The 16,663-nt window shown below is 53.4% G+C and overlaps 1 protein-coding gene across 6 annotated transcripts in view; it reads left to right on the top strand.

Moving 5' to 3' along the window:
* The window catches only part of PRKAG2 (protein kinase AMP-activated non-catalytic subunit gamma 2), a 309,902-nt gene that overhangs the window by 125,783 nt on the left and 167,456 nt on the right, over positions 1 to 16,663 (top strand). The window contains exon 1 of one of the 6 annotated variants that reach the window (XM_025291868.3): positions 6,638 to 7,113. The exons of the other annotated variants lie outside the window; for them this stretch is intronic. Coding sequence (XP_025147653.1) covers positions 7,020 to 7,113 — 94 coding nt within the window. The 5' untranslated portion in view covers positions 6,638 to 7,019. Of the gene's footprint in view, positions 1 to 6,637; positions 7,114 to 16,663 lie in introns of those variants that run through there. 6 annotated transcript variants of the gene reach the window in all.

Here is a 16,663-nt window from a genome sequence, read left to right as displayed (position 1 = left end):
AGATTTTAAGATCACCTGGGGATTCCCTACTGTTGGGGTGCTGTACTTTGGCGTGCTAAAAATCACGACTGCCATTGGTGTTTGCTTTTTTCTGTCCTTTTCGGTATTTGTTTAAATCAAGCTACCCCCGATGTCACTGGGCTTAGATGCCACTGGCGTGACTTGAACTATTCCAAGTTGAGGTGGTTTGTCTTTGCCAGAAAAATCACCCTCTTGTCACTCAGAGTTCCGGGAGAAGCCGAGAGGCGTATGTGACGGTGGGTGTGCTGGGCGACACATGGGCGCCCGAGTTGGGGCGGGGACGGTCGCCCGGGAGCCTCGGCCTCACAAACAGCTCTGGGGACGAGGAAAGGAAGCCCCGGGGACGTGACACACAGTCTCACTCAGAGTCAAGTGCCGCCGTGACCTTTAGAACTTTCCATGAAATCCGACACGGTATTTTGCAACCAGCCGGAGAGCGCCAGCAACTCTGTGCTCCCAGGCGAGCGGCCCGCCGCTCTGAGGTACCCCCCCCCCAGCCCCAAGAGCCTCTTACATAACTGGGGTTTGGTTTGGCCCGCGGCCTCTCAGGGGTCCTGTGCTTTTCAGGTACCACCACGTGACCCGCAAAGCTTCCGAGTGCATTGGCAGTGGGTCTGTCTTCCTTTCCTTTTCCAACATTGAACCCAGAAGAGGCAGCCCGGCAGGGCGGGGTGGGTGGAGGGGTCCCGAATGCCATGAGATGAAAGAGTGAAGTCGCTCACTCACGTCCGACTCTTTGCGACCCCATGGACTATACAGCCCGTGGAATTCTCTAGGCCAGAATACTGGAGTGGGTAGCCTTTCCCTTCTCCAGGGGATCTTCCCAACCCAGGGATCGAACCCAGGTCTCAGGGGGGAGCAAATCAGCAGGGTGCCAGCCCAGCTGTGCCGCTGGTCCCCAGGGGGAATCTTGGGCAAATCATTTCGCTTCTCTGAACCTCTGCGCATTTTGCTTCTTAAACCGAGTCGTGAGGGCTGGCCTCCCTGCCTCACGGCGTGGCCAAGGAAAACTTTGGGAAGGCCCTGGTCTACACGGGGTGCGCCTGCCTGCCGGCAGCCCTCCTCAGCCCTGCAGGCCTGGACCGGGGGCCCAAGGTGAGGGTGTGTCTGGACATGGGCGTGACAAGCAGGACAGGTCTGCACGGGGTCTCAGCCCCTCACCCCAGCCTCTCATCCAGGCCTCCGGTGACCGTCTCGGTGAAACGGAGTAAACAGGCTCCACCCAGGTGTCGGCTGCGGGCCCGGGAGGCCCGTTCCCACAGCACAGGGGACAGAGGCCGAACCAGGAGGCAGCTCTGTCCGGTAAAGGGATCCACCCTGGGCTTCCTGCCGGATCCCCGGCAGAACTTGTCAACTGGCCGTGTTGACACTGTGGTCGATGCTCAGCATCCTTTGGCCCCTCCACCTGCCCATCCCCAGCATGTGCAGCTGAAGGCCCTGACTGCAGAGACAGTGGCCGTGGAGACAGGCCCACTGTCCCCACCCCCATCAGAAGGCCAGGCCGGCCAGGCTCCCCGAGGAGCAGTCCACCCTCCCCTGGATTCCCAGCTGTCACGCAATAATAACAGTAAGGAGAAATGAGAAATGTTCAAGGCCTGAACCTCCCTTGGCGGTGGAGCCTGCTCTGAGTGCTGAGTGGTGTTCTACTCTCCCGGAGTAGAAGTTCACTCAAACTCGTGTCCATCGAGTCGGTGATGCCATCCAACCATCTCATCCTTGGTCACCCCCTTCTCCTCCTGCCCCCAATCTTCCCCACCATCAGTGTTATTTCCAGTGAGTTAGCTCTTCACATCAGGTGGCCGAAGTATTGGAGCTTCAGCTTCAGCATCAGTCCTTCCAATGAACACCCAGGACTGATCTTCTTTAGGATGGACTGGTTGGATCTCCTTGCTGTCCAAGGGACCCTTAGGAGTCTTATCCAGCCCCACAGTTTGAAAACTGCCCTCATTACATGGTCCTATTCCAGGCTTCCAGGTATAGCACCAACCAAGAAAGTGATTTGTATAATATGCTCCAGCAATACATTTTAAACACACTTTTTGGGACTTCCCTGGTGACCCAGTGGTTAAGATCCCACACTTCCGCTGCAGGAAGAGTGGGTTCGGTCCCCAGTCAGGAAACAAAGGTATCCAAGTGCCGCGCGGTGGGGCCAAATGAAATAAACACAGTTCCATCTTGGAAGCCACTGGTTCCTTCTTTTTCAGCCCTTCCCTTTAAAAAATCCCCCAAGTGCGGAAAGTATTCCATGAGGATGTGTTCTTGCCGGCTGAATCACGATCGCGTGAAGGGGGCTTCACCTCTTGTTCATTTGGGACCATCAGCTGCGGAAACCGTGACAAAGGGGTGTTTGGTCTTCCTGACAGTGGCCACCACCCCCAGCCCCGAGGTCAGATGTCCTGAAGGAAGTGTCCTCGTCACTCAACCTGCAGCCTGAGTGTCGCCTCATCTTCTGTATTTGCACTCATCTCAGTTGTGCAAAAGTGTTGTCCCAAGTTAAGGAATTTCAGGCAAATACGAATCGAACAGGGAGACGCAGTGGTAAGAGAGCCGATTGTAAAATGTCTGGGAATTCTGCAAGCCCATCGGTGCCCATCGGTGCCCTGAAATGGACCAAGGCGGAGGTTTACACCACAGCAAGTGGCAGAGCCTACAGTTCAGTCCTCCCGCCCCCCGCCCCCCCCCCCCCAGCATTTCCCGCACGCCCTGGGTCTCCACCCCTGGAAGTCCAGTGTGGCCCCCCGCCCCCCCCCAGCATTTCCCGCACGCCCTGGGTCTCCACCCCTGGAAGTCCAGTGTGGCCCCCCGCCCCCCCCCCCCAGCCTTTCCCGCACGCCCTGCGTCTCCACCCCTGGAAGTCCAGTGTGGCCCCCCGCCCCCCCCAGCATTTCCCGCACGCCCTGGGTCTCCACCCCTGGAAGTCCAGTGCCGCCACAGCCTTCTTCTCTGCTCTTGGGTGAAGCTGACCCTGGGAAGAGCATTTTGAGTGAGATCAAAGGTACATGTCGGTGAAGTCCGGGTCTCGCCGGGGCCTTGTATCCGTAGTCAAGGTCGTCGTGTCTGGCATCATTTGTTTTGTTATTGTTGTTCAGTCGCTCAGTTGTGTCTGACTCCTTGCGACCCCATGGACTGCAGCACGCCAGGCTTCCCAATCCTTTCTCATCTCCCAGGCTTGTCTTAGAGCTGCATTTAACCCGCTCCCCAGCTCTGTCCATCCAGAGCTCCCCAGGGTCCGTCCTGTGGGACAGAGAACTGTTCTGGGCCTCAAATGACTTTTTGCTCGATCAGGCCAGTTCTGCTGTGTCTTTTCAGAATATTCTGTAGCCATCTCAGTAACAGAACCGTGACCCCGAAGGACCCAGGGATTCTTTCCTCCACCCTGCCTGCACTGCACGTCCTGACTCTCCTCTCCGAAGGCGTCAAACGTTCCTACTGGACGAATCCAGAGGGGATGGAGCCCAGAGCTGGGCAGCAGCAGTGGGCTCTGGCCCTGCAGAGACTTGCTCAACTTTATTTTCTTTATTGGAGCATAGTTGCTTTACAATGTTGTGTTAGTTTCTGCTGCACAGCAAAGCGAATCAGCTCTACGTACACACATGTCTTCTCTTTTTCGGATTTCCTTCCCATTAGGTCACCACAGAGCACTGAGTAGAGTTCCCTGTGCCTACAATAGTTTCTCATTAGTCATTTATTTTATATTGTTGTTCAGTCACTCAGTCGTGTCCAACTCTGAGACCCCGTGGACCGCAGCACGCCAGGCTCCTCTGTCCTTCACCAACTCCCAGAGTTTGCTCAAACTCATGTCCATTGAGTCAGTGATGCCATCCAACCATCTCATCCTCTGTCTCCCCTTCTCCTCCTGCCTTCAGTCTTTCCCAGCATCAGGGTCTTTTCCAACGAGTCAGTTCTTTGCATCAGGTGGCCAAAGTATCGGAGCTTCAGCATCAGTCCTCCCAGTGAATATTCAGGACTGATTTCCTTTAGGATGGACTGGTTGGATCTCCTTGCTGTCCAAGGGACTCTCAAGAGTCTTCTCCAACAACACAGTTCAAAAGCATAATTTCTTCAGCGCTCAGCTTTCTTTAGTATTGATAGTGTATATATGTCAATCACAATCTCCCAATCCATTCCATATACCCATATATTTGTTCTCTATATCTGTGTCTCTATTTCTGCTTTGCAAATAAGTTCATCTCTACCATTTTTCTAGATTCCACATGTATGTGTTAATATACAATATGTGTTTTTCTGACTTCACTCTGTATGAGAGTCTCTAGGTCCATCCACGTCTCTGCAGATGGCACAGTAAGAGTTATTCAACTTTAAGTAAAATGGTGTTAGTAACATTTGCCCTATAGGCTTCTGGGAATGATGAAATAAATTCATATTCAGCACTCCAACTGACATATGGTAGGCACTCCCCAAACAGTATTTATTATCTTGCTAATTAAAATATAATTCTTAGAGGACAGGAATGTCTTTGAATTTTTCGTAGCACTAATCCCCTCCATCAATATCTGTCCTGCTGGTTTGGTAGAGGTTTAATAACTACTTGGTGAGTGAACGGCTGTATAAACTATGAACAGAACCACTGGATGTGCCCAGGTTGCTGTTTATTTCCCACACGAATTTAAACTCATTCTTCCCTTTCAGTCGCTAAACTCTGAAGTGTTTTCTCCTTCTACATAGTCTCTCATATAGTATAAGAATCTTGCATTGCTTTAGACAAAGCCTTTCATTTTTCTTTTAGTCAAATATGGCTCTTTCTTACCAGAATTCTTGTTTAGCAATCTTTTCTAAGGAAGCTCTGCTTTGTTTCATTTTTAAACCAGAAGAACATTTCCATTTTTTTTTAATGCCAAATTGATTTTTTAATTTTTCAAAATATTTATTTATTTGTTTGGCTTGACTGGGTCTTACTTACAATACATGGGATCTTTAGTTGAGGCATATGGAGTCCAGTTCCCTGACCAGGGATAGAACCTGGGCCCCCTGCATAGGGAGTGCAGAGTCTCAGCCACTGGACCACCAGGGAAGTCCCTGAATTGATATTTTTAAAAAGAAAGTCTCTCAGTCATGTCCGACTCTTTGAAACCCCATGGGCTGTACAGTCCATGGAATTCTCCAGGCCAGAATACTGGAGTGGGTAGCCTTTCCCTTCTCCAGGGGATCTTCCCAACCCGGGGATCGAACCCAGGTCTCCCACTGTATGCAGGCGGATTCTTTACCAGCTGAGCTACCAGGGAAAAGTTAGATTTCCTCTTTTAAAAAGAGAAAATCTAAATATGAAACTCCGAAACCTACCTTCTTAGACTTTTTCAGAGCTTAAGTTTGGGCTACCGTATTTAACACAGATAAGTCGGGGCTACCGTATTTAACACAGATAACAATCCACGAGTGCACTGGAGAACCCAAGTGGAGGTGGGTTTTGCAACTTGTTTTGTGACTTGTAGGTTCCTCCACAGGTGCAATGGGGGCCTGGCCTCTCCTCTCTTCTGCAGACCAGCCAGCCCTCAAGGCCAACTCATGCTCTGCTTTCCAAGCAGGGTCATGTGATTGCCCCTCTCCGTCTATCCTTTTGTGCTGATGACATTATTCATTCTGGCCACTGGCCATTGAGCACATTTCACTGTTTTATGCAATTAGTATTATAATTTTTCTTTGTCGCTCTGAGTCATTTTCACATAGCTTGAGGGCAAGACCTATTTCCTCTGTCCCTTCAATGCATCCTGCTACAAAGATTTGATCACTGGATCTCCGTCCGTCTCAGCAGAGAGAAAAGGCAGGGCAAAGAGCCATTAGATGTTCAGACTTCTGGAAGGAGATGAATTCCTGACATGAGCAGATCTCACCTTGGTTTGAAGAGGAAACTGGGACCAGAGACAAGGAGTGACTTTTTCAAGGTCACAAAGCTAATTAGTGGCAGGTCCCTTTAGTCTAGTGAAGGTGTCAGAAAAAGGAATTGAACATTTTCCCCTGTCTTTTTAAAAGTTTTATTTTTAGTTGCAAAACACATGTACACTAGAAGTTTTTTGTTTTTATTAGATCAGGGGTTTGGCTTAGGGGTCAAGGAAGTTGGAATTCTAAGCAATAGTTACAGGACTTGGAGCAAATCCCTTTTGGAGCCTCAGTTTCCCCATCAGTCATGGGAGGGGGTTGGATCACATCTCTAAAGTCCCCTCGGGTTCTACCATTCTGCAGTTCTTAGCAAGCCCCTGGTTCAAGCTGACATGAGCTCAAGACCCTCCTGGTGAGTCCCTGGGGACCCCATGTCCCCTCCTCAAAGGCAGTCACTGCTTCTTTCATCTCAGGGAGCCACGAGCTCAGATTCAGCAACTTCCAGCCCCGGGGACCTGCAGCTTCTTCAGCGAGAAGCAGCCGGAGCCTGCTGACCCCAAGGAGCCCTGGAACACATGAATCAAAATAGTTGTGTGATGTCATGTCATGATGGGAATGCGCTCTGGCCAACCGGTGCCAGGAATTGTCTGGACCGGGTGGTTTCCTTTTACAGTCTTTTTAAAGGGACCTCTGCAGACCCGCACATGACCGGCCGGCGTTGCCCTCCTCCCATCGCCTAGCTCGTCTTCCCTCCCTTTTTTTTTTTTTTTTTTCATTTTCAGGAGGAAAAAGCCCTGAGCGCCTGAGTGTGTGGCTGACCTTAACTATATAAACAGACCTGCCTGGGCTTCCGGGGCAGCTTCTTGCCTACTTAAGGGCAGTGGCTGCTCCGGCTTTGCCGTGGCCCAGGCGGGTGGGTGCAGAAGTGAGGACCACCCGGCCTGTCCAGCGGCTGCTGGCCCCGCGGGCGACCCCTCCGGCATTGGCTGGGGGACCCCAGGCTGTGGCCAGCGCGCGCAGGCGGTGTCTCTGAGCTCTTGGGCCCCACGCCTGCCAGCCCATGCGGCGCCCCTCCTGGCCCCCGGCCACCCGGGGCTGACGCTGCCCCCCGCGAGTCCTGGCATGCACACCTGGCCCGGCTCCCACGGCGCCCCCAGCTCCCCATGAAGCGGTTTGGCAGCCTCAGGGGCAACAGAAAGCGCAAGGACCCAAGCCGGAGCACTGGGAGGCGGCAGTCGGAGCCCCATGGCCTTTGTGGTAGGACCCTTCCCTTTGCCCAGCCCTCTGCTGGTCCCAGGGCCAGTGTGTGTGTGTGTGTGTGTGTGTGTGTGTGTGTGTGCACGCGCACAGCCTCCCAGGTGACAGCTGTGTGCAGATACGGCTGTCAGGCAGAGGGGACAGATGGGGACATGTGTCCTTACGGACAGTCCTGCCCCCGCTGTCCCGGACGGCCCAGCAGTTCTTTCCCCCAGGCTGTTTTCTCTAACTGGCCCTGATGAGGTTGAGTGATCATTGGGACTGGCGTTCATTTCGGCAAAAGCAGCGGCCTGGGGACGAGTAAGAATGGACCGGGACTGTTGTTGACGTCTGTGAAGTACGAGATGTGTGTGTGTAGAGAAAACTAGAGCCGGAGATCACAGAGGATGCCTTTCTCTCATCCCCTTGGCCCCACGGCTGTCATCGGGTGGTCAAGGGTTAACATGGGAGGGAAGGGTTAACGCCTGCCTTGATTTTTGTCCCCGGGGCTGGGGGTGGGGTGGGGGGAGAAGCTCGCTGTGTGATCTCCCTGGCTTCTGGGACCTTCTTGCAGCCTCTCCGGGTACAGGGGGTCGGGACCAGTGTGCTTGTGGGGTGAACCATCTACAGTTCAGTATTTCCAGTGACCTGCAGGTTTGAGGGAGGCACCCTGTCTGGCTGGAGTTGGGCAGGTGGATTTCAAAGCAGCCAGGGCTTCCCAGGGGCCTGGCTAGGACCTGCCCGCTCAAAAGTAGGTGGTGGACTTCCTAAATTGGGAGTTTGCCTGCCCTGAAGGCTGCTGCTTGCAGAACATGGGTATTCCTGAACACCTCCCGTAAGACAGAATAGCAGCCCCCTCACACAGCCCAGTGGTAGCAAAGATGGGGAAGCTGACAGGTGCACTAAACTGTGTTCCTTGGGTAGAAGGCGACATGGTAAGTGGCCAAAAATAATCGTTTTGTGTAGTAAGGAAATTACTTTGGCAAAGCATCTTGGCAGTACGTGGAGACTGGAATATAGGCATGCGTGCGTGTTCAGTCTCTTCAGCTGTGTCCGACTCTTTGTGACCCCATGGACTGTAGCCTACCAGGCTCCTCTGTCCATGGGCTTCTCCAGGCAAGAATGCTGGAGTGGGCTGCCATGCCCTCCTCCAGGGGATCTTCCTAAACCAGGGATCGAAGTCGGGTCTGTCTGTACCTCCTGCATTGCAGGCAGATTCTTTACCGACTGAGCCAACTGGGAAGCCTAGAATATAGGCATGCCTCATTTCATTCCATTTTTCTTTATTTCTTTTTTTTTTTTTTTAACAAATTGAAGGTTTGTGGCTCCCCTGTGTTGTCAGATGATGACTAGCATTATATTTTAGCAGTGGGAATAAATATTTATATTTATATATAAATATGTTTATATTTACTACATTATTGTATGATCATTACTCATATATGCACTTGGAAACTGAGAAATCCGTGTGGCTCCCTTCACCATTCTGATATTCACTTTATTGCAATGGGTTTGGAAACTGAACCTGCAGTATCTCCAAGGCCGTGCCTGTAGTAAGAAAAGAAAAAGGTAAACAGAAAACCTGCCAACATCGCTTGCTACACCCAGTTTAGCCAATTACTTCCGGAAGCGTCTAACGGACCTAGTGTGCCACAGATAACCCCCGGGAGGATGAGCAAAGGAGACAGCAGCTCTGAAATTCAGGGAGTTTTCAGTCTTGTGAAGGAATTAGACAGCAGTGTCTGATTGCACCGTGTGCAAAGGTGAATTGCTAGAGGAGAACAGTGCCTAGCCTGACACGGCAGGGGAGGAGGTGGGGGATGACAGACACCCTGGACTTAATTGTTGTTGTTCAGTCGCTCAGTCGTGTCCGACTCTTTGCAACCCCATGTAGCACGCCAGGCCTCCTGTCCATCACCAACTCCCGGAGCTTACTCAAACTCATGTCCATCTAGTCGGTGATGCCATCCAACCATCTCATCCTCTGTCACCCCCTTCTCCTCCTGCCTTCAATCTTTCCCAGCATCAGGGTCTTTCCAATGAGTCGGCTCTTCAAATTAGGTGGCCAAAGTACTGGAGCTTCAGCTTCAGGCTTAATTAGACGTGGTTCTAAAAGAAGACTCTTCTTTTAAATAATAAAGTGATAAACATTCATTTACTATAGAGCTAAGTCTAAACCTGTTATTTCACTAAAAGTCTGGTTTTGCTAATGAGCATGGGTGGGCCCATTAGCAAAAAAAAAAAAAAAAAAGCCTGTTATTTGCCAGACAGTGGTTTCTCCCTTGTGTTTTAAATCTGTCATCCTGTCTGTTCTGCTTCCGAAATCAAAACTAATATTTGCATGTTGACCAGGCTTTACAAGTGCTCACATGCAAATGCCGGCTCTGATCGCAGGGTCAGGAAAATCAGAGTATCTTCTAGAACCTTCTTCTGGGATTTGGGATATAGCCCATGTATCTAGTTTTCCTTTTGTCAGAGTCCCAGTGTGAGAGCCGTCGAGCAGGGGCAGGCAGCAGGTGCTGGCCCCTCAGTCATGTGTGGTGTGGATACATCAGATGAAAAAAAAAAAAACAACAACAACAGAGTGTGTGGACCAAGCATCCTCCCAGCTCCCTCCCAGTTGCCACCTACCCCCTCCCAAGACCAGACTGAACCACTCCTATCTGAAACCATCCCAACTGCCTATTCAGTGACCTCCGGGTTTCTTAGGGACAAGGACCACGTCCCCAAGGAAGCTTTCCACCCATCTTCCAACCCTGACGCCTGGAAGCATCCCAGGTTCTCACTAGAGATGTGCTGGTTATGGGGCAGATTGACATGGGGTCCCTCCACAGCTACTCCTAGCTCTCCAGCAGCACTATTTCTGGACTTTGCTTTCTTTTAATTCCCTTCCAGCCAATCCCTTTCCTCCCTACAGTTATCCTTATGTGGGTGCTCCGTGGTGTCCGACTGCAGCCGACCCCATGGACTGTGTCTGTCCGTGGAATTCTCCAGGCAAGAATCCTGGAGTGAGTTGTCATTTCCTCCCCCAGGGGATTTTCCGGACCCAGGGATTGAACCCATATCTCCAACCCACATTTCCTGTGTCTCAGATTCTTTACCTGCTGAGCCACTGACGAAACCCTGGAGCTTAAGAATTTCAGAGAAGTCTTCTTTCTTCTTTTAAGAAAGCTTCCGTGAGGGTTGTGAGGATGTCTGCCTTTCACCCACCCTCCGTCTTCCCCAGATCAAGTGAACATAGGTGGTCAGCACGATTGTGTGTGTTCTTTGGCCGCTTCTGTGGCGCCGTCAGTCTTTTCCAGGAACCACTACTCACCGTAGCCTCTGTTCCATTTCAAGGTGGAGTCGCTCCTCACACACATGCATCTTCTTTGTTACACACAATTGTACACACACAGCCACCCGTGTAGCCTCTTTTTCTTCTAATTTTAGCTGTGCGGGGTCTTTGTTGAGGCTCATGGGTTGTTGTGCATGCATGGGCTTAGTTGTCCCGCAACATATGGGATCTTAGTTCTCTGACCAGGGGATCGAACCCATGTCCCCTGCATTAGAAGGCAGATTTCTTAACCACTGGACTGCCAGGGAAGTCCCCTCCTAGGCTCTTGAGCAGCCAGAACAACCACAAGAGGGAAATGAAGGCCCGGCAGATCGGCAGTTACTTAATCCGTGTATGTTTGCCCCTGGCCAGCATGTTTGTTTGGAAGCCTGTGGCTCCGGCTGGAGTTTTAAACACTTCAAGCCTGGTAACAAAATGCCCCAGAAGGTTCTGATTCACGAGAAGCATGCCCCTTTTGGCCCAGAGCTTAGGGCCCGCCCAGCCTCCCACCCCGCTACAAAGCTCAGTAGGCACCTCCCGCTGCAGGCGTCACACTCTGTAGGCAAACACAGCGATGGTTTGGACTTACGCCTTCAGTTTCGGCCTCTTTGGTCAACAGAGATCCAGACGATGTGGACAAATAGCATGTAGCAATAGTAATAAAAATGTGAAAGGCAGATTAGGAAAGGATTTTGCTTATCAGTTCAGAAAACTGACTGTAGCAACTTTTCTACCCTCTGTAGTGAGAGGGGAGTGAGTCAACAAAAGCTACCCGGAGCCTTAAGAGTCCCCTTCTGAGGGCCAACACTAGAGCCAGGAAGCCCCTGGGTGCGTCAGGAGGCTGTGTCCCCATGCAGCTGGGGTCCAGGGGACACTGGAGACCAGAGCCCCCGACAAGTCTTGTTTTCCACTGAGCCTCCTCCTCCTGTTAGCCCTCCTTGTGATGAAGGTCCAACCACTTCTGGAACAAAACTCCACAGTTCCTCCTGCCTGGGTTCACGCGTCACCCCAACGCTGCCTGTCCCAGTCGCTCATCCCCTGATAATGCCGGTGGAGCCCGCAGCGGGCTGTGCCACCGCGGGGACCGTGGGTCCAAAGTTCCTCCTGCCTGGGTTCACGCATCACCCCAACGCTGCCTGTCCCAGTCGCTCATCCCCTGATAATGCCGGTGGAGCCCGCAGCGGGCTGTGCCACCGCGGGGACCGTGGGTCGTCGTTGCCTTAGCAGGGGCATGGCTGTTGTCCTGACTCCCCCCCAGGTATCCCCCCCACCCCGGGACCCTCTGCTCCCTGCCCAGCCCCTTGTTATCTCTGTGCTGCTCTGGGTGCCCGCCTGCCCACCCAGCTTCCAGTGTCCAGACTGGGGTGGCCTTGAGAGAGCCCAGTATTCATTCAGTCACTCATTCGAATATATGTATTTAGTTATTTATGATGGAACATTTCCAGCCTCCAGAGAAGGAGGGAAAATGGAGGAACAGTGTCCATTTTCAGGCTCAGTGGTGAGAAGCGCTTTGCCAGTCCCGTGGACAGAGGAGCCTGGTGGGCTACAGTCCACGGGGTCGCAAAGAGTCGGGCACGACTAGCAATGAACACTCCCACTTTTGCTTCACTTTCTGCCAGTGTCTGAGCTGCTCGGTGCCAACACAGGGGTTGCAGACACCAGTGCGCCCTCCCAGGGCAAGCCACTGAGGTGGTTCTTTAAACTGTGGTAAAATAGGGGATGAGATGGTTAGGTAGCATCACCAACTCAATGGACATGAGTTTGAGCCTAACTCCGGGAGATAGTGGAGGACAGAGGAACCTGTCAGGCTACAGTCCCCAGGGTCACAAAGGGTCGAACACAACTTAGCAACCCAACCAGCCCAGCAAAACAGATGAAACGTAAGACTTACCACCTTACCCACTTTTACCCGTACTCTTCACTGGACTTAAGCTCATTCACACTGTTGAGCAGACCATCGCCACCTCCATGTCCAGAACTTCCCAGCGTCTCCAACCAAACCTCTGTCCCTTTTAACAGCTGGCCACTCTGTCTGCCCCGCTAGGGCTGGCGCTCCCCCCAACTTCTCCTCCCTGCCTCTCTCCAGTGACGGCTCCGGGTGCCTCACGAATGGAAGGACACAGTGTTCCTCCCTTGTGTCTGGCTTGTTCGACAGCCAAGCGAGTTTTCCTTTGCGATGCCAGGCCGTGGGGAGCGCTGTGGGGGGAAAGGCAGGACGGGGGGTCGGAGGGGGCAGAAGGAGGCGCCGTGTGGACCCTGAGGCAGGTCCTTCCAGACAGATGGAGGGCCCAGGCCCTGGGGGAGGGTGAGCCTTGGATCCAGGGGCACCGAGGGGCCAGAGTGACTGGATGGCAGGAAGCAAGGCAAAGCCCTTAGGCGGGGGCCCAGCAGGAGGGGGGACAGGGGCAGGTGAGGGGCAAGGGGGCGTGAGATGAAGCCCCTGGGGGGCTTGAGCCAGGACTGCTGGGCTCTGGGGCTGGGGCCTTGCCCAAGGCCATGGAACAGTAAGGGCAGAGCTGGGCTTATGAGCCTCTGTCCCCAGCCCTCCGCAGGTCCGGTGTCCACCCGGAGCGGCTGGCCCTGGCTCCCAGCCTCTCTGCCGAACCTGCGCCCACACAGGAGACCCCAGAGAGCCTGCAGCCTGTCTGCAAGGGGAGGGGGTCGGGGATTCAGACTCTATAATGTCTGGGGGAGGCGTTTGGGATTCGGGATCAGTCAGAGGAGGCTGCCCTACCGCCTCCCGCCCATCCTCCCCACCCCAAACCCAGCTGGGAGAGCTCATCTTCCTTTGCCCAGTTTTTCTCCATGTGGCCGTCACTACGCTGCGTGGCGGCCCTGGCCCAGCATCCAAGGATGACAGGTGGAAGGAGGGGCCCAGGCAAGGGGCTTCCCAGGGAAATCCTGGTTAAGCACTTCCACCTTCATCTGCCCCCAGCGGCCGCCCTGGGGGATCGGATCACTGATCTGATCATCGGATCACTGGCCGCCACTGGCCAGTGGGCCAGTCACCACCTGACATGCGGGCACAGAGCGGCGGGGCCGTGCGTGTTCTCACTGCACGCCTGCTTCCCAGCTGTGCCCCTCCCAGGGCTGGAGGTGAGGATGGAGGAGACAGCAGCAACCAGCCTTCACTCTCAGTGCCCCTTCCTTTCCCAGCCCCCAAGGGGGCAGACTAGGAACATTCTAGAAACAAGGCCCGAGTGATGATGGAGACAGTGAAGTGAGGGCTCGCGGGCTGCCTGGAGGAGGCGTGGTTCCGGGGAGTCCTGCTTCTGGGCAGAGAGCCTTGACACCGGACATGGCGAGTCTGTGATTCCAGGACTGAGGGTGTGTGTGAAGACAGTGGGACCTGATCTCAGAGCCTGGTGGAGTCAATGGAGGAATAAGGGAGAAAGAAGTAAGGTGGGAAGGGGTGGACCTCACAAAGTGACCCCGCTCGGTGATGGAGACGCCTCGGGGCTGGAAAGCCTGGCTGGGGTCAGACGACACCTGCTGCCCTGTCCCCCAGACCCTCCCGCTGGGACCTGGTCCAGGGTAAGTCTAAGGGCCCAGGGGGCTCCGCACCCAAGAGAGCAGCATCTGGGGCTTCCAGCATCCAGAGCAGATTGAGAACCTGGGACATTTAAAGAGACAGTGATTTCTGTCCTCAACTCATTTGTTGTGGTTCTTCAGTTGCTGAGTCGTGCCTGATTCTTTGCAACCCCAAGGACTGCAGTACACCAGGCTTCCCTGTCCTTCAGTATCTCCTGGAGTTTGCTCAAACTCATCCTTATTGAATCAGTGATACTGTCCAACAATCTCATCCTCTGTCATCCCCTTCTCTTCCTGCCTTCAATCTTTCTCAGCATCGGGGTCTTTTCCAGTGAGTCAGCTCTTCACATCAGGTGGTCAAAGTATTGGAGTTTCAGCTTCAGCATCAGTCCTTCTAGTGAATATTCAGGACTGATTTCCTTTAGGATTGACTGGTTGGATCTCCTTGCAGTCCAAGGGACTCTCAACAGTCTTCTCCAGCACCACAGTTCAAAAGCATCAATTCTTCAGCACTCTGCCTTCTTTATGGTTCAACTCTCACATCCATACATGACCACTGGAAAAACCATAGCTTTGACTATATGGACCTTTGTTGGCAAAGTGATGTCTTTGCTTTTTAATATGCTGTCTAGGTTTGTCATAGCTTTCCTTTTAAGGAGCAAGCATCTTTTAATTTCAAGGCTGCAGTCACTGTCTGTACTGATTTTGGAGCCCAAGAAAATAAAATCTGCCACTGCTTCCACTGTTTTCCTCAACTCTTAGTTTGTCTTTAATGATCGAGAAGGAAAACACACGTGGTCCAGACGCTCTTGAGAACCCGAGCACCAGGATGCCTCTGGGGCCGCTGCTGCCCTTGGCCTTGGACTGCTGGCCTCCACAGGTGTCTCTTGACCGTGGCGGTAGTCAGGGCGTAATCCCCAGTAGGGAGTGTGTCCCCTCCCAGGGAGGCCCCAGCTCAGACCTGTGTGTGGCTCGTGGAGTCTGGGGTGATTGGTGTCCTCAGAGCTGTGCAGGGAGGTGTGGTGTGGTCCTCCAGCAAACCCAGGCTGGAAGCAGGGATGTGCACCCGCCTGGGGCTCCAGGGCCAAGGGCACTGCTGAGATAGACACATGGAGGGCTCAGAGGGCATTTTGGTGACTCAGATGACTACAAGGCTTTGCCGAGAGAGGTAGCACAGACCAGCTAATCCTAGTGACTTCACAGATGCACAGCAGATGAACGATAAAACCGCCAGGGCTCAGCCTCGCCTGCGTTCAGCTGTCCTGCTGCTTTCATGTCCGTAATCCAAATCCCCGGGCTTCGCTGCTTGGCTCAGTGGTGAAGAATCCACCTGCCAGTGCAGGAGGTACGGGTTTGATCCCTGATCCGGGAAGATCCCACGTGCGGCAGAGCAGCTAAGCCCGTGGGCCACAGCTACTGAGCCTGTGCTCTGGAGCCCGGGAGCTGTCACTACTGAAGCCTGAGCGCCCTGGAGCCTCTGCTCAAAAACAAGAGAAGCCACCGCAATGAGAAGCCCAAGCATCAAAGAATAGGCCCCGCTCGCCGCCACTAGAGAAAAGCCCAAACAGCAGAGAAGACCCGGCACAGCCAAAAAGAAAGAATTTGTTTAAGGTTCCAAATGCCCCCAACCCAAGCCCCTGCCTCCTAGAGACGCTCGGCTTTGCAGGGAAACGAGGCTGAGAGAAGGAGGACGGGCTCCTGCCCGCCGAGTTCCGAGCCCCAGGCCTCAGGCCTCGTGTCGGTTGTCTTCCTTCCTCTGTGCGCGTACCTGGGAAGGCAGTCCAGTGCGCCTGTGCTTCTGCAAGGGCTTCTGAGAAATGCCCTGTTAGTCAGAGTCAACTGCGTGTTTTCCCTCGCAGCTTTTCTATTGACAGAAGGTTTCGTCTGTGTGGATGTGGGGAGTCCTTCTCACGTCTGCCAGTGCAGAGCAAAGAAACACACCTCGAATAGACAATGGGGAGCTGTATTTTTATTTTTTGTTAGTTAACTAATTTATTTTTGGCTGCTCTGGGTCTTGGTTGCTGCCCACGGGCTTTCTCTAGTTGCGATGAGCAGGGGCCACTCTCTAGTCGCGGTGCCGGGCTTCTCACTGCGGTGTCTCTCTTGTTGCAGAGCACAGGCTTCAGGGCGTTGGGCTCAGTAGTTGTGGCAGGTGGGCTCAGTTGCCCCTTGGCATGTGGAATCTTTCCGGATGGGGGATTGAACCCATATCCCCTGCATTGGCAGGCGGATTCTTAACCACTGGACCACCAGGGAAGTCCCAAGATGATGGGGAGGTGTATATTTAAATGTCGGTTTCATTGTTATTCTGGTACCGTGATGTTGACAGGTCAGGAGTGGATGCCACAGAAAGGCTGTTGGTCACACTCAGTTCCCAAGAGGAAGGGGCACAGCCTCCCCCCACCCATGCCCTGCAGGACCATGCAGGGAAACTCCAGGGTCAGTGGAGGGGGTAGAAGAAGCCAGGGGAAAGGGTGGGCGGCAGCCTTCATTGTGGTTTCCGTGGGAGAGTCAAGGCCAGGCAGAGCAAGCAGGGTTGGGGTAGGCTAGCTGAATCATTTCAGCAGGCGCTGGGGTCTGGGGGCTGTCTGTAGTCTGGGACCTGCCCCTGGGATGATCAGGCAGGGGTAGTGCCTTCTAGAGCATAAGGACCAGCTGCAGGAGGGTGCCTCCCAGTAGGACTGTGGATTGGCTTGTTTGCATATGAAAGGCAGGCTCCCTGAA

The sequence above is a fragment of the Bubalus bubalis genome, chromosome 8 (genome assembly GCF_019923935.1).
Source record: "Bubalus bubalis isolate 160015118507 breed Murrah chromosome 8, NDDB_SH_1, whole genome shotgun sequence".
Taxonomy (NCBI): Eukaryota; Metazoa; Chordata; class Mammalia; order Artiodactyla; family Bovidae; genus Bubalus; species Bubalus bubalis.
This window is presented reverse-complemented; position numbering and strand designations above follow the sequence as displayed.